Here is an 18,081-nt window from a genome sequence, read left to right on the forward strand (position 1 = left end):
GGCGCGGCTAGAGCCAGGGGGTGGTGTCTTCCGGCTGACGCGCCGCCGGGCGGGAGAGCGTGGGGCGGGCAGAGACTTCTGCGCGTGCGCCGAAGCCCCTCGGCCAACGAGCGGCCGAGGAGGAAGCGCCCGCCGGCCAGTCAGAAGCCTCCGGGGCGAGCCGCTGACGTCGCGACGCTAGAATGCGTGGCGTGCGGGGAGGTGACGGCGCGGATGCCGATTGGTCGAGGAGGCGCGAGGGCGGGCGCACCGGGGACCGTTGGGCTCAGGCGGCGGGATGGGTGGGGCTGTGGTTGCGCGTGCGCGTTGGGGCTTCTCGGCGCGTGCCGGGCGCGGGTGGCGCCGAACGTTGGCTGCTTCCCGCCTCGGGATAACGGCTCATTCCTCTCAGCGCCCGCGGAGTGGTGCTCGTACGGCGCTCCTATAGCCGGGATATCAGTGTGTCCCTCGTGAATCCTGGGGCAAATTAGCCAAGGTGGGGCTCGTACCCCGGGGAAACGCACCTCACCGGGTGCCGGTGTGGGGGCTCAGCTCTGAGCGGTGCAGCAGGAGCGCTCCTGAAGGTTGTTCACCCAGTGACGCTGAGAGTGCTGCGTGGTCAGCGAGGCTTTCTGTTTTACCATAGGCACAATTGCATCAGTGGAGAACAGATTCCACGGTGAAGTCTCGTTCTCTGTGTCCATAGGAGCACCTGGTCTCTCACATTGCCCTCCTCAGCTGGTAGAAAGTTGCTAAGGACAGGTAGGTGGGAAAGTCTTCGAGTCTCTTTTGCCTTCCCTTGCATTTGCATTGCATTTCTGCCTGGGAAGCTCCCCTATCTCTGCACTGCACCAGGCCGTGACTTGCAGGCTCAGTGCTGATAACAAAATGCAACTAAGCAGATAAGTTGTATCCCTCAGCTTTTGTAGCAGAGAAGCTAATAATGGCCCATAAGTACAGTGCTGTGGGTGATTCTAAGATACGCTTTTTGCATTTCAGCTGCTGGTAAAATGTTTTCATTGCATTATTATGGGAAATCCCTAGTATCAGGCTAAAGAATGTGAATCTGATACTTTTTTTTTGCTTTTAGTGTCTGCGTCTCTTATCCCTTGCAAACAAAATAGCGTAAGGCTGGAATGACCAACTCTGGATTAAAAACTTAATACCTGTCAGGAGCCAAGTACTAAGAGAAATTTCAGCTGTTAAATGTGGAACAGACTTAACATGGTTTCAGTGGAAACCATGGAAAATAGGAGCAATGTTTTAGGCCTCTGAAGGCTTAGATCCAGATTTAAAGACACGACTGAGTTGGCACTTTACAGGAAGCATTAGTTACGTGGCTATGCCTAGATTTTCCTCCCACCTCTAGCTTTATGCAAAACTGCAAAAATATGCTGATGTGCAGAATTTGTAGTCAGCTGCAAATGTGTTGCGTTAGCTTATATGGTTGAGATTGTTGTGGTGTAATATATTAGAGTCATTTAAAAAAAAAAAAAAAGGTCATTATTGACGTTCTTTTCCTCTCAAATTCGGTGATCTTCAGTCCTTGAGTAGAGGACAGTTGGCTGAAGAATGGCTTGCAGGCACAGACTAGCAGAAATAACATTTGCAATGCAAGGACTTTATCCAGAATGCCTCGCAGTGGTGACGGGAGCATGAGCTCAGCAGACAGGTTCCTACTGCATGACATATCACTGACCTGTGCAACCAACCCTTGGAAAGATGCAGTGTTCTGTGTGCCTCTGCTTAGGTTCAGATTTGCAGGGAGGACTTTGTCTCTTTTCTCCCCCATGTTAGTGTGTGGCGCAGTGTGCTTGCCGTGGCGTACTGCCATGCCTGCACACCTTCACTCTGTCCTGTGGTTATGATGTTTCTTGCCAGGACACTGTTCCCTGTGCATCTTGATGCATTTTACATATACCAGGGAATGAAGCAGTAGTGCATGTTGTAGAAATGCAGCACTAATCACTATGCATGTGGAGAAGCTGCAGAAAGGGAAAGCAAAGGGTGCTGTGGGTGACGATGCAAAACTTGGGGAAGAGTTAGGAACAAACTTCCAGTCATTTTGTGTTTTGCCTTATCCTGACTTATCTGTACCAAATTATCTCCATCCTGTGAAATGAAGGTAGGAGTACCTCAGACTGCTTTGACATTTGCGGATCACAAGATAATGCAGAACATTAACTTGGTAACTCTTAGGCAGATGCCTGCCGAAGGGAATTGGAGAAGGTGCTCTTAGGAAAGTGCAGCTGCTGGGCAGAGCAGCTTGCAAAAGGGTTCTGGTTCAGTCTCTGCCACAGCAAATCTGCTTAACAACAATCCAAGGATCTGTGTCATTGCATCTCATGTACGGCTCTTTATGGCTATTATCTATCATCACCACTACTCTTGATGGTTTCTCAACTTGGTAAATTCTGCACAGATGTGGAAGAAGGTTTTATCACTGCTCTGAGCAGCATACATTCTGTAAGAGAAAAAAGGGGTTTGCCATCATTTTGTTCTTTTGGGTTGCTGGCTAATCTCTTAATGTCTTAGAAAAATCTTCCAGGCAGTGCATGCTCACAGGGCTTTTTGTTTCCAGAGATTAGTCAAGAAATTGTCTGTCAAATAATTGCACCAGGAAGGACTTTCCACATGTGGGGAAACGTGCGTGGAAAGGTTTGACAGTTGTGTGCTGATTCCTCTTATTCACTGATGGATCAAGTGTAGTGGATTTGCAGTGGATTTGAATCTTAACTGTCATTAAAAATGAAATAGTTTTGTTAGCTAATGTTTCAACTAAAAATTGAAATATCTTCAGCCTGTCACAGCTGCTATATGCAGTGTTCTCTAATATATGCCATTTCTAAGTAGTCTTTGAGTCCACTTAATAAACAGTCTTATCTCTTTTTGTATCTGTGTTGTGAAATCCTGATCCAACAGAGTGGACAATAAAAGGATGTGACCCAGACTGCAAACAGAGATGCTGTTGCTCTCCTTAACCTTCAACTTCTCCAAAAGTTTAGTTTAGAGTCAAAGCATATTTACTAAGTACTGTTTGGATGCTTGCATTAGTGCTCTTACTAGCTTATGCATTGCAGAATTAATTGCATCAAGTTGATGTAACAGTTGAATTGCTCGGGCTTCATTTTAACTACATTTCACTCTAATGAGCCACTGGTCTTGTAACACAAGAGTACTTGTCATTTGTGCTGGTTGCATAGTACAGGAGTAGTCCAGTCTTAATGCATTTGTACTAAAACCAAGAAACAGACCTGGTGGGAAGTAGCGGCACTATGCTGCTAACATAGTCCCCCTCAGCTATCACAAAAAATACTGAAAGAAAAAGTCAAACAAAAAACCTCTGATATTCTTTATTTTTATTATAATTTTAACAACATGAGTAAATTGAAATCTGTAAGCAAAGCAATTACATGAAGAGGGTCTAATAAAGTTGTTCAAGCTACAACCTACTTTGATTGTTGAATCAAACTGAATAAAGCAGGCTGCTTTGATGGGCATTTAGCTTCCAAGAACATACTTAGCAGTGACATCTTCTTTTGCTTTGAGTGGCAATGATCTTCTATAGAATGGGAATTTCATGATCAACTGAAAGTTAAAAAATAAAATAAGATTCATTACTACAAATAAGACAGTTATTGAACTAAATGTTCACTTCAGCTGCTGAAATCTCCCCAGGACCTGACTGTGCAGCAGAAAACAAATCTGATACACTTTTTATTTCAGGATGAGTAAAAATTTCTCCCTGACGTGAGCAGAAGAGCAAGTCAGAATCTGGGATTCAGATCCTCAGAAGTTCCACGACTAACAGTGAATAAGGATCTTAAAACACACACTCACACAGATAACAAAAAACAACCAGACAAGCAGTCCAATGCTGTAGAAGAGTCTACAGGCCGTTCCCTGAGGATGACTGTTAGAAATCTGAAATACATTTCTTCAAAAAGGGTCACTGAACAGGCCAAATTCTGTTCTGAGACTTCAGGAGCAACTTACGTGATTAGAAAGGGAACTTTCCCAGGAAGACAGCTTTAATGTTTTGACTGTATAACTGGAAGAGGAGGGAAGGTGTAACGTACCCAAGGCAAAAAACAGAAACAACAGCATGGATGGTTTGCAGCCAGAGGCATAGCCCCCAGGTGGTGCAGCTGCTGTTTAATTTCAGATTTTGCCTTCAGGGAAGCGGGGCTGATGGACCTTCTGCTGTATTTTTAAACTTCATCCTTTTGTGACTACTGAAAAGCTGTTCTGTCCCACATATCAGGAATTTCACCATGGCTGGATGTGGGGTGTTCTTCCCCTTTGGCAGCTTCTCCAAACCTACCCACCTACCACCCAGCTTTAAGAAACCTGAGAACTGCTCTAGTCACATTCTCTTCCCAGAGTGCCCATGCGTGTTTCAGATGAAAGTACCTGCTTTGCTCTCCATCCAGAAGGCAGTGATATGCAGCAATGTCTTTCTCTAGCTGCTGCTTGTTGGTCAGCAGATTCTCACGATCCCGCTGCTGCTGCTCAGTTTCTGCTTTGATTTCTGCCATCTCTGCCTCCAGCTTGGAAATGACAGAGCCCAGGTTTTGCAGTTCGATCTCATGCCAGTGCTTGGCATCGTATAGGGAATTCTCCAGACCCCTCTTCTATAAGGCCAGATATTAAAATAGTTTTAATATGCTTCAGAGTAATTTTTTTTTCAGGTTTGGCCAATATATTCATTGACTATGCTGAAGTGGCAATCTAATATTATGAGAGTTTCTCTTGTTAAACTGTCTGAAAAACGTGTATTATCATTACAAAAGCTGAATCAGTTTGGTTCCAAGGTACTGGGCTCCTCTTGAAAGCAGGCAGAGGAGAGCAACAAAGCTTGTGACAGGGTTGGGAGGCATGTCCTGTAAGGAGGGGCTAATGGCTCTTGGATTACATTGCCTGGAGAAGGCCAAGAGGTGATGTCATTGCTCCCTGCAGCTCTACAAGGAGGGGAAGCAGAGGGATGTGCTGGCTCTGCTCCTGGGAACCAGTAGCAGGAAGGGAAGAAAACAAAGCTACACCAAGGGAGGCTCAGACTGGACACGAGGAAAAATGTCTTTACTGTGAGGGTGGTCAAATACTGGAACAGGCTTCCGAGTGAGGCGGCTGGTGCCTCATGGCTGTCATTGCTCAAGGCGTTTGGACAATGCCCTCATAACATGCCTTAGCTTTTGGTTACACCAGGAGAGGTCATGCAGTTGGCCTAGATGGTCACTGAAAGTCTCTTCCAGCTGAACTGTTCTACCTTACAGAATACAACCTGCCCAGCAATCTCAGTGAAACTTAATATTAAGATGAGTATGGAGACACTGAAGACACAATGAGGGCATGCTCTCTGCAGAAAGCATGATGAAGTCGCACAGAAGATAACCATTCAAAACCACTGTTACCTACCAAGGTTCTCAAGGACTCAGTTTCGGCTTGCAAGCTCTGTATTTTGCAGGCAGTTTCATGGAACTCAGTTCTCAGGCCCTCTACCAGTTCTTCCTCTTGGCTTCGCACTGCAGCTGTCGCTTCAGCCTGTTGCTGGTGCAAGATTATGGCTTCTAGTTACAGTGTACTCAAATTATGGTTTAGTTGTCTTACATTCCAACATGACCATTAATATTTTTTTTCAGTTTGTGGCAATTCTGATTTTGAGTTTGATCACTGTACATTAAATTCCATCCGTTATGGTTTGGTTAGTTACTAGTGTCTAGGCACTTAATGTAAAATGGCCTATACATGTAAGCATACATACTTTGTCTATGTCAACAAAAGCTATCCAACATTCCTACTGGCAAGTTTAAAATCACCTATGAAAAGAAAACATTGCTGTAATTATACCTTGTCTTTTTTTTTTTGTGGCCCTACTATAACAATTTTCAGAAGTTAAGTGTTTTCACTTGGCCTATTTGATTTCGGATATATTCACACTGCCTTTATTCACATAGGATTCTAATGCTCTTGTTGCTTGCCATTTTTTATATATGCTACATTCAGGTGCCTCTAATATTGCTGAAGGAGAATATACTTTAGCCAAAATAAAATTTCTATACTTCTAATGATCTTTTAAATGCACTTTCATATACTTCTATGCTATTTTGTGATCTAGGTTTTCAGGCCGTAGCTCTGGGCTCTCTAACAAGAGTAATTGATTCTTCAGTCAAATCCAATCCAGATTACCACTGAAGTTAAACCATGTATAATACTTCCATTCTACCTTGAAAATTCATTTTGGTTCTCTTCTGATTTTCTAATCATGCATATTTTTATTGTACATGTTAAGATCAAATAACAATAATAAAACATCACTAGGTATAAACTGTTTTTCTGCATAAATACCCATGAAAATCAACCCAAAATTGCAAGTCTACCTGGAAGAAAAAGTGAGGCAAAGAATAGATCAGAAATTAAGGAGTTCTCATCCTCTTTCAATGCTGCAAAAGTGAAAAGACAGATTTGTCACCATTTGGATGACAAAATGGTGTGACCCAGAAGCACAGGGAGGCTGGAAAATGCACTGGTCATACTTAGCATAGCTCCTGCTACCTGTAGAAATAGTAACAAAGTGTATTTATCCAGATGAGATACAAAGGTGCATGATCTGAGTTTAATTTGGGGACAAAAAGAACCCAAGCTAGAATGTTGTACCAGAACCTGTTCAAAACCAGAACTGTTCTTCCCAGAAATCTCTGATACTCTGGTTCTTTCTGCCATTAGAAAAGCAAATCAAAACAAGTACAACTGCAACAAACTGGGTTTGTAAGGAGGGGTCAGGCTTTGTCTGCCTATCAGTTTCTCTGCTGCATCTGATGGTGGCCTCGATTGAAATCACAGCTGTGGGATCAAATGGTCATTTTGAGCTGGCAGTTTTCTCTCCAAATCATATCTGTGAGCAGATGAAAGGTTGGAGGTACGAAGGAAATGGAGAGAATGAAGTTGCGACTGACAGTTTGCACATACGGAGGAGTAATTAGAACAGAGAAGTGGGGACATTGAAGAATGTGTGTCCTCCAGGATAAACTCCTAGTTGGCCCCTTGTACATTCCCTAGCATCTTAGATATCACTGTCATACGATCTGTTTTCTTCATTTTGAACATAGACACCCACTCAGAACTTGCACACGTCTTTGCAAACGTATTTCTTGCTTTTCTCTTTGGCACCACCTCTCCCTTCCTCTCCCATAGTAACTCTGTATCAAAGGACAGATGAGACTGCATCTTTGCTAAATATCTTTGCAGCACAGCTGTAGTTATGAGTTGATGTGTCACTACCAACTCAGAATTAGATAGCTGTTAAAATACAGGATCATGAACTTAATGCTTCAGTTTTGCACAAATACTTCAGTTGGGCAGGAAAATGAGTGATTCTTTGTGACAGAGGAAGAGCTGCATTAGAAGGCTGGTTTAGATTCAGCATCAAGAGAGGAGACAACTTCCAAAGAGAATATCTATTATCACTTTTCATTTCCAGTTTTCCCCCTGCTGCCAAAGGAAACAATTTCAAGGAGAAATGCATGAGGAATGCGTAGCTGTATAACTAGCACAGAGTGAGGTATTTTGCCCTTTTGATTTATGGGTCTCTGTACATTCTCCAGAGAAGGAAAGGCCCCAGTAAGTAGGGTAATGATTGGTGCATCCTCTACAGGAGGTATCAAGTGATTAAGTTCATTTTTCTTAGCCAATGTTGCAGAGCCCTTAGAATCTCCCACAAATACCTGTGATACCAGTGGTGCCATTTCCAAACAAAAACACCAAAACCAAAAACCAGCCCTTGAAGTTATTGCAAAGTGCTGGGCAGATTTTAGGTTTGCTTTGAATCTCTAGACACTGGAGTAACTTATGGACACTGGCATCAGTGCTTACCTTGGTACGGAGCAGGGCACCTGCCTCAGCACGATTCTTTTCAATGTCTCTCTCCCAATGGATTCTGATTTTTTCCAGTATGTTGTCCAGGCCACTTCCCAGAGGAACATCAAGTTCTTCCAGCTGAGATCCAGCAAGCTGTTTGTACAATACCTTCACATCCTTGAACAACAATAACAGACATAAGAAAAAGTGAAACGGATCACTGAATGGTAGCCTCAGAGAGGAGTTTGAGGAAGAACTATTTTGGTGCCACAGAGAAATTAAACCTGGTCCCCAGTGGTGGGTGCCCTCACTGTTAGTGATTTAGTGCACAGGAGGGTTTCTTTTTCAGTGGCACTGGCTGAATGCAGAGGGAGAGGAGCTGCTGGGAAGCTGTTGTTTTCTTTGTGCCACATGTACAGGTGGAGAAGAGCATCAATGCCAACTTTGTTTCACAATAAACACTGCAGTAATACATGGAAGTTTAGAGGGGATCTTGCACATCTATTCCAATTTTCCATGTTTTCCTTCTTATCTAAAAGAAACTCCATCTTTCTTGTGGCTTGCAGCGGTAGTGAAGCCACCGGTCACTTTCAGCAAAAAGCCAGTCCCAGGCATAGGCTCATGAAAGTGGGGACAGGATGAAGCTCTCCCTCAGCACCCCAACCCTCCACATGCCTACCAGTATTGCCAAAATCTCGTATCTGGAAAAAATCAGCTAAAAAAAAAAAAATCAGCTGAAAGAAATGTAAGGACAGAGCCTCACATCCACAATACATCCCAATTCAATCTCTCCTCTACTTTAGAGCCATCAGCACAACTGCTGACTGCCTCCTACATGAGTTGAGTAGCAGCTGCCTAATTGAGGCCCCATTGGTGAAGATCTGGGCCAGATGCTGAAATCCTTGCTGAAGGGAATAAACCACAGTCGTGCAAATAGTGCAGGTGACCGTAATGAGTAACTGGGGATGTACTGCAAGGCTGGGCAATATGGCGATCCGCCTCAGCTGCCTGTTCCTGCTGCTTCCTTCAGCGCACTGCTCGGAGGGTTCGATTTTGGGAACCAGGCATTGTGCTCAGCTACATCCTGAGCCACATTGAGTTAGGACATTGTCAGCTCAGCACGACTGGAGCCAGTCCCCTGTACAGGCATTTTCTCTTTACATCTCTGTGGCTGTGAATCTGACCTTTTGCTTCTGGGATTTCCACATTCAGATGTCCAACCTTGTGAACGTCTTGTCTCCTATCCAGCAAAAAATGGGGTATGGACATCTGTTCAGTGCCATATTTATCAGACAGGAAAGAGTTGACACTCACATCTGTGTAACCTTATCATGCCTCAAAAGTTAGCACTGTAAATTAACAAAGAGGAGAACAGTAGGAAGTTTCCCCCATCAGGAGATGGCAGGTGCAGTGCTCCAGTGCTTGCTCTGCCCAGTGCACGATGCCAGCCACATGAAGCAGGCACACATTAGCTCTGCAGCACCCCAAGCCTGGACTTACTTCTTCGTGAGTCTTTGACAGCAAAGTTAGCTCCTCTTTCATGCTTTCTATCTGGCTCTCCAGATCCATTTTAGTTAAATTAGCATCGTCAATCACTTTGTAAAGGGAATTAATTTCATCTTCCACTGCCTTTCTGAATGGCTGTTCATTTTCATACCTGTAGAGAGGAAAATAAAACAGGCACAGCTCAGCAAGAAAAATGTGCATCTTTTTAATGACACCATTTTGTTAATTAGCTCTTGTGTCCCTGACAGGCACATGAGATGTGCTCTGCCTTCACCTTTGCCTCAACGTACCTTGTCATTAACATTGAGCCTAATGAAAGAGGCCTGCCAGCCAGCTGCGGTGCAGCAGTGTCAGGCTGACAGCACTGATAAGCATGGGGAGGCAAGTTGTCTTCCACCAGGCCTGATGTTTGTATACCATATGAATACGTGTGGATTTTTCTCTTTCTCAGTGTGACTGCTGTGGCAGCTGCTGCTGCCTGCTCCTCCCTGCCATACTCTCAAGTCATCAGGACATACAAGCACAACAACAGTGTGGTGTTTCTCTTTCTCTCCACTGCACACACACTTTATTTTTTAAACGACTTAAAATACGTGTGTAGCCTAGTGGATGTAAAGCAACAAGCAACAAAAAGACAACCCTATGAACATGACTAATGCACATTCTGATGTGATTAAATAAAATAAAGCTGAGGGGAGAAACAGAAGTTTAAGGGATGACAAAACTCATGGGAAATGGCTATTTGTAAATGTGCAAGTCCATTATGAGTAAAAACTAGAAGGGTCAGGCCCTGTGAGTAATACTTACAGAGCTTCACGTGTTCATGTACATAAATATTAGGCTTTACAAGCAGAAAGACTTTTTAAAAAGTCATTTATCATTACTTTGGATCTTCTTTCACTATTCATTTCTCTCAGTGAAGAGAAGGAAAATAAATGCAGCCCATTTCTCTTCTGTTATCTGATGTTTCCACAGCAAGGTTTGTAGTGGTGCACTGTTTGTGTTTCAGGTGCTGCAGCAGAACAGCCAACAGTTCACTGCTGCAGCACTGCAAATTGGAACTAAAAATCACACAAACTCTTGCCTCTATAAAGTTTCAACGCTAATCTGAATGAATACTGGCCTCTCAGGAAGAGATCAATGCCCTTATATCAAAGAATAACACTACACATGATTAGATTAATAAATATTAATCTTCAGAACCCATTTCAAAATAATGCTAGAATTGTAATTATTTTTCTGTGTTACAACAACCCTCCCACATTAGTTGGGCTAATAGTCACTAAGCCTTACAACCCCACTGAGTAAGCATTTGCCAAGGCAAAGCGTCAGGGAAGCAGGCCAGCCAGGTGCAGCCACAGGTCTTACCTGTCCTTAAAGTCTTCAGCAGAGGCCTGAATGTTCTCGGTGTGCAGCATGAGACGGGCGTTCTCAAGGACTGCTTCGCCCACCTGGAAGGGAGAGACAACACAGCTCAAGCAATTAGCACCTCACACAGGCACTACCTGCACGGCCCATCTGTCTTAAGCAGATGAACAGTTCTTATTCTGAAAATAATCTTTCAGCCTGGGGCTGTTCACATGACTCATTCCAGGTAATTTAATCAATGAGTTTTGTACATATCAATTCACAGTTCGTCTGCAAATTGGCTGTGATTTTTCACCAACACGTTCGTTGCTCCTAAAGATTCATCTTCTTGTAGAAACACATTCATCCTGACTGTCAGCTGGTCACAAGGGGTAACATTCATTACTGCACACAGGGTATGTTCAGCATTTAAGTCCCACTTAGAGTTTCTAGATACAGTTTAAGGAGCACTTATGCAGCTCCTATTCTACTTCCCATATCAGCAGTCCTCCTCAGGGTCGTCATCTTCTGTGAGCCAAGGAATATTTGATGCTTGTGCCTTGAGAGAGTGGTCCTCAGTTCCCAGAGCACTGTTTTTCTTCTCTGATGGGATTGCATACGCTCTTGCTGTAGATACAAGACCTGGGAAGCAGTCAGTCTTCAAATATTACTACAGCAAATGTGAAGAGCTTTGGAGAGACTGTGCCAATAAGACTGTGGTATTGTTGCTAGGATTCTTTGGTGTAGCTTTAATCCCCAGGAGGCACTTGAGGGGCAATCAAATCTGAAAGGCTTGTGACACAGCACCCTCTTGGGATTCAAGAGGGTTATAGAAAACGATAAAAAAGGCCACAGCCTGCCCTAGAGCATCACATGCACTGGCTGAAGAAAGGTCCAATTTGCTATTAGGGTGACAGCAACCACTTAAATCAGAGGCTCCACAGGCCCAGCCACCTGAGACCGCTGCTGCACTCTGGAGGAGCTGAACCGAGCTTGAAGCCAGAGAGGCCATGATGACAGCTGGGACCAACCTCCAGGATCAGCAACAAGCTGAAGCTGGGGACCTTCCTGGAAGCTCACTCAGTACAGACCCAGTCACATTGTCTGCACCTCAAGTCCTTGCTTCAGGGAGTGGCTGCCATGTGACAGGGTTGGTAGTGAAGGACCAAGAGTGGGAGGCTGCATGGTGCTACAGGAGCCTGTAGGGCTGTGACAGTCTGAGTAAAGAAGCATCTCTTTGGTCTCTTCCAGGAGATACGTACAGAGATTTGTGGTTGAAACCAAACCACCACAGGAATAGGAGCAGATTCTTAAGTGAGCCAGGAAAACCCTATATATAGAAATCTTAATTTGAATAATTAAGTCTGCAGCTGTATGGGATTGCAAATCCCTTGAAGTGTTCCGTCCTGTTCTCCCAAGGTGAAACACACTGTGGAATATGGGGCATCAAGGCTGCGTTCAGACAAGTCACCCCAAGTGCTGCCAGTGGGATCTGTGCTGCGGTGCGATCCTCCTACCTCCTCCACAGCCTGCTGCTCAGTGAAGGGGGTGGAGGGGGAAATGCAATGCCGAAACCTTGGTATGTGATGTGATAATTAACATTCTTACAAGCTCATAGAGTAGGAGAGAGCTAGGGAATATTATTGTCTTATTCCCTACATTGAGATGTTCTTGGTGGAGGTTTGGAAGTTAGTAGCAGTCTACATTTTTTAAATCTGAGGAGGTACTGGAGTAAAAGTAACAACTTGCTTACTTCTCACCTGCTGTTATAAGCAACAGGAAAAGATGACTGTACAATCAATAAATATACAATCAGCAGAGCAACATGGTTAGATTGGTATTCCACAGGTCATGTAATTAGGATTATCATGGTAGAAAGAGATAATCAAAAATAAATGAAAATGCTCACCCACATCCCAGGCTTGCAGAAAAAACTCCAGAAAGAAACCCTTCCCTGTGGCAGTCAGCCCTTAAATAGGTCTAGGAGAGGTGCAGCCAGGCTCCAGCCCTTCCATCACACAGCTGAATCGCCTTCACCTGTGCTCCATTGCTGACTCAGTGCTCACCTCAGGTGATCAATCAGTGCTTCAGGCTGTGACACAACAGTTCCCATACAGTGGCCATGGCTGGAGGCCCATTCCTACCAGCTTTAGCTTAGCCTGGCTTCCAGAGGAAACAGAACTTGTGCCATTACATGTTGAGCTGACAGTTTTTCTTTTATAACACTGGGATTCCTAGACAGAGGGGCTGAATTCCACAAATGTCACCAAGGGCCAAGATAAGCCTCAGTTTAGGTCTGAGAAACCTTCAAAGCACAGAGTAATGTACAGAAGTCAAAGATGTTACAAAAGTTACAGGTGTGGGCAGAGAACATGCCTTGTGGCATAGCAGCCAGACCAGCCACGAGACCCTTTCATGCTCTCCAGCACACAGCAGTGGCTCAGTGTATGGGGCTGCCGAATCACGGCCTGAGCCTCTGATTGACCACCTGAGGCGAGCACTGAGTCAGCCAGAGGAGCACAGGTGAAGGCAATTCAGCTGTGTGATGGAAGGGGTGGAGCCTGGCTGCACCTCCCAAAGCCTTTGGGGCAATGCTGTTGTGTCCCTTTTTTCCCCTTGCAGGATGGAGAAAAGGCCACGTGGCAGCAGCATGGTTGACCCACACACCGCTTGAATCTTCTTTCCTCAGTTTTAGAAAATTTGATCCTGAAATCTTTTTTCCCCTTTGTTTCTATAGAAATTACTGCTTATTGTTCTCCTGCTGCCACTCATAGATGAATTGGATGAAGCTGATATTTTTTTCCCTCACTCTACTCAGTGTAAATAAATGCTGCCCTGTGATTTGCCCTGACCTGCCAAAACAAGTCAATTTGCCTCCAGCTGTGAGCCCACACGGTTACAGTATCTGACCGAATGTCTATGGAAAATGAAAGCCTTTGAGGAAAGCGGGAACATTTTGCCTGCAAATATGTACGGTGCAGTTCAGAGAGATGTTAATCACAAATGGAGAAGTTGAGTTCAGTGCAAAATGGCTCATGGTCTGCAATGGTAGCAGGAGCAGGAAAGAGCTGCTAATTTTCCACTGCTGGTGTTTCTGCCTCTATGCGGAGGCAAAATGTTTTTTCCAGGTGCTTTGTAATAGTAATCCTGTGGTTTTGCTGAAGCACTTGGGATAACCTGTTGGTCACAGCTGACCCCCTCCAGCAGGCAGTAAAAACCCCTCACAGACCTGCTGCTGGCACCAGATGCCTGGTGGTAACTTCAGGGCTTTGCATCATGGCACAAACCTGAACAGTGCCACAGAAATAAAAGCGGTATGAAAAAAGGATTCGGAAGATGGCAATCACCACTGTAATCAGCAGAAGAGAGCTGTGTACCATTGAAATGCAGCAGTGAACCTGGAGGATTATTACTCCGTAAACCAAGTTTCATGAGAAATTCCAATTTACATGAGCCCTTTTACTGGCTTAAAAAGAGGAAGTGTAAGACTCCCATCTAGTGGCTCTCCCCTTTGATGTAGATCTCCTAATCAACAACTAGATCCAAACACATAGCATTATGTGAGACTGATTTGCAGTCACTCTGCTGACACACATAGGAAAAGATGCAATGCAGCACTTTAGGAAACAGCCTTGCTTGTGTCTGCAGGCCATGGGAGGGCCCTGCTGGCTCCATTTGCAAAGCCCAAAGCAGGACTGTGCTGCCTCGTGGGGCTGCTGCAGGCTTTGCTCTCTGCCAGGATGGCAACTTAGAGCTCAAATACAAATAATAAAAGCTCCTTTAAGCCCCATGTTGTCTTTCTGCATTTGGATCTGTGATGCACATGCACCTTCTGAAAGTGTGTTTTTCCAGCTCAAGTTAACACTGAATATTTGTGATACGAAACAATTAGAATGCCTCAACCGTTTTCTTTAACTTCACCTTGTGGGTGTGAAAACACAACTTGAACTTTTAGCAAAGATATCATTTGAATAGAAGCTACTGATTCACCAGGCTGCACCAACACCCACGTTCACGGGGTTATGTCTGGCAGCAAGAAAAACCGTGTGCTTCGAGCATGCAGACTGCATCCTTGCTGATGTGTGATGGCACTTACAGGCCAAACTTAGCCCTGGTGGCTGGCAGTTTCTCATTTTAGCAGAGACCTGTCCAAGTTTGGGACTGCACAATTTACCACACCTTCCGAATTCTTAGCTATGCTTTTTTAATAGCTTTGCATAGTTCTGCTGTTCTTACCAATGCCTGATGACTTTCTGGATGCTGCTGAGTCCATGGCCTCAGGTGTGATAACGAGTCTCATGTGTTGATTATTCATATAACAGAAAATCATTTGGGCTTTTAATTTTGCACGTGATGCCTTCACAGGAAAACTTTAGGAGACCCTGGCTTAATCTTTCCTTCTACATGCTGAAATGAATGGTTTCTATCATACCACTGTCTCCAACACATTCCAGTTCAAAGCTAGGCCAGACTAAAGGCTCATGATCCACGTGCTGCTGCTCAGGTGCCAAGCACTGATGTTGCAATGCCTTTGGGCAGCCTCTCACGGCTGGGCCTGTTTTCAGAGCCCAAAAGAGAAAAGCATGAAACTAGCAAGAGTGGCCTTTTGTTGCGCTGCCTTGGGAAAAGTAGCAGCTGCATAGAGGCCGGGGAGATTGATGTGTACCCTATAAAACCTGTAATGTTGCCTGCACACAAGGTTAAAAGCTAACAACCCCACCTCACAGCTGAATGTGAAGATGGTTGAGGTTTATGCTGTCATAGAATTGGTTATCCCATTGCACATGGGGTTCAGGCGGCATTTAAGGCATTCTGGGTGCAGCCCTGCCCTAAAAGTGCAGCACACTAACAACACACCCTCTTTCCTGAGCCAGAGGTACAACTCTGTGTTGTATACACCTGTGGCACAGCACAGAAGTTCTTGGGGAATGTGAAGCTGCCTTTCAGGCCTCCTGAAGACCATCCAACAGGGTCCTAAAAGAATTGCCCCCTGTAAGACTGTTGTAAGACATCAGGGGTTACGAGTGGCAAGACTATGGGCTGGAGAGCCAAAGAGCTGCAACCTTCAAGGAGCACTGAAGGAAGGAAACAGAGCCTCATTCTCCCTGCAGCAGGACACTGGCAAGCAGAGCCCGACTGCTTCCAGCTCCTTTACTCCCAGCAAAAGGAATCAGGAGGATGTGATCCTTTGGGGCTTGTTGCTGGTCCACGGCATCAATGTGAGCTTGGCACCCCCAGGCAGTGCTTCTCTTTAGAGCCTCCCAGGACTGCACAGCCTCTGCTCCGTGGGGATGCAGGAGCAGGAGATGGCCACAATGGGAAGCAAGGGGATGGAGTCGCTCATTTGCAGTCATGTAATGATCATTTTTCAATAAATAGAGCTTTTGGAAAACGTGATAAAGCAAACAAGGGAATAAAGTAAAAATCTGAATTGCTAATTAATAAAAAAACTGCCAACACAACCAACAGGCTTGTAATGATATCACGATGATGGATAAGCTAATTCGGTCCTAGCAGTTTCCTTTTAATAATTTTGATGCTCAGCTTAATAACCACAGCTAAGGAAGAAAAATATTAAAGAAATCGCCCATTTCCACGAGAGCAGAGTATGGCACTTCAGGGTGCATTTCAATCACTCCCATGCACAGGATGCCTCAGGCAATTCTCCTCCTTAATAAGCATTTTCCACGGCACGCTGCGAAACGATAAGGCTGTAATTATCACGAGGACAGACTTAACACCCTCCGTGTCGGCTGCACACACCAGGTTATGCTGCGCTCCTCCCCAGCCCTGCGCTCACCTGGTGGTACACGGCCTCCCAGCTCTCCCGCAGCGCGCCCCAGCTGCCCACGCTGGAGGACTTCTTGTCCAGGTAGACTCGGATGTGCTCTTCCAGCTCCTGGTTGACCTGCTCGAGGGCCCGCACCTTCTCGATGTACTCCACCAGGCAGCCGTTCAGGCTCTCATAGGAGAGCCCCCTGCCCTTCTCCAGCCCTGTGGCCAGGGGCACGGCGGAGCAGGAGCTGCGCAGGCCTTGCAGGAAGACGCTGCTGATCCCCAGTGCTCGGCGGGACACGCGGGTGCCCAAGCTGCTCACTCCTCCGGTGGGCACGGCACCCACATAGACACCAGGCGGCCGTGACAGGCTGCCCACACTCACCCGGCGCCCCGGGCCCCCCACGCTCTCGGTGGCAGAGGAAGGGGCTTGCTGCCCCAGGAAGGACGACCGGCGCCTGGGCAAGGGCATGGTGCCGCTGTGGCCCGCTCAGCCCCGCCGCCAGCCCCGCACTGGCGGGAGGGATGTGCCGAGCCCAGCAGGTCGGGGTTCGGTGGGGCTTTCGGCTTTGTGCGACGGCTTTCTGGAAGGCGGGCTTTGTGCATTGTCTGGGCGGCCGCTGGGTCAGCAATCCATTTCAGGGGAAATCTCCCTGCTGCTGCTGCTGCAAATGTGGCAGATGAACAGCACAATGGTGTTTACAGGCACAGCGGGGCAGGAATTCATGACAGCGTAAGCGTGAAAATGCCAGCGGTGTTTTCTGAGCTGACGTCCGGATGATCTCCTGCCCTAATCCATCTATCCATGAATTACAAACACACTAGCTGCTTGCTTACTCTAGACAGGCCCTCCTGCAGCAAGACATTACTTCAAGTTAACTAAAACCAACCTCTGAGGGGCCTGCAGAGCCGTGGCCATGCCCAGCTCACATTTTCGTGCTGCAGGGACTTGAATCCCTCCTCATTCTACGGACAGCTTCTGGATTTCTCGGTGTTTCGGCCTCCCCAGGGCACGCAGACCTGGCCCAGCAGTCTCAGCTCAGGGGCAAGCACCCTTCACGTCTCTGCTTGACTTTTAAGTACAAACACAATGAGATTGCTGGAGGTCAGGTTGGCAATGCGCCTTTGTGTGAAGCCTGTGGACACCACAGCATCTCAGCTCTGCATGTGGCTCTGAGTACTTTCTCAAGTGTTGTGGACTGAGGTTTCCAAGCAAACTGGACTGGCTAAGGGAGAGGAATCCTCCAGTGAGTTTGTATATTCCAGTGACAACTTGATTTGTTTCTTTGCCAACTTGTTCTCCCCTTACACCCCCTTTTCAAAATACCTAATAGCTGAAGATCTGATTGCTTTTGCTTTTTGCAAGATGCTCAGGAAACCTTTACTCTGTCACCTGCCAGCAGTTTGCAGGAGGCTGTTTGGTATTTCATCAGGAGGATCACAGGTACCTCACTGCATGTTGCTTGTCCCACACCTTCCCTCATGCCTGTCCCTGTCCACACACAGTTGTGTCTTACTGCCTGCCCTGCAACTTCTGAGGGAAGCAGTGCATCACTCTGTGATTCCGAGTGGAAGCATCCAGTATCTCTAACATTTCAATTGCATTATCTTAGGAAGCCA

The 18,081-nt window shown here is 45.9% G+C and overlaps 1 protein-coding gene across 1 annotated transcript; it reads right to left on the minus strand.

The window, feature by feature from the left end:
• Positions 1 to 140: 140 nt before the first annotated feature.
• Positions 141 to 16,933, minus strand: BFSP2 (beaded filament structural protein 2). Its single transcript, XM_042816824.1, has 7 exons — positions 16,487 to 16,933; positions 10,708 to 10,790; positions 9,334 to 9,490; positions 7,849 to 8,010; positions 5,395 to 5,526; positions 4,393 to 4,613; positions 141 to 456 (listed from the first exon to the last, which is right to left on the minus strand). The coding sequence occupies exons 1-7, from the start codon at positions 16,931 to 16,933 to the stop codon at positions 141 to 143; spliced, it is 1,518 nt and encodes a 505-aa protein (XP_042672758.1).
• Between the last annotated feature and the right edge of the window lie 1,148 nt (positions 16,934 to 18,081).

The sequence above is a fragment of the Centrocercus urophasianus genome, unplaced genomic scaffold, assembly GCF_019232065.1.
Source record: "Centrocercus urophasianus isolate 14NV4802_14NV808 unplaced genomic scaffold, USGS_Curo_1.0 seq_16, whole genome shotgun sequence".
NCBI lineage: Eukaryota > Metazoa > Chordata > Aves > Galliformes > Phasianidae > Centrocercus > Centrocercus urophasianus.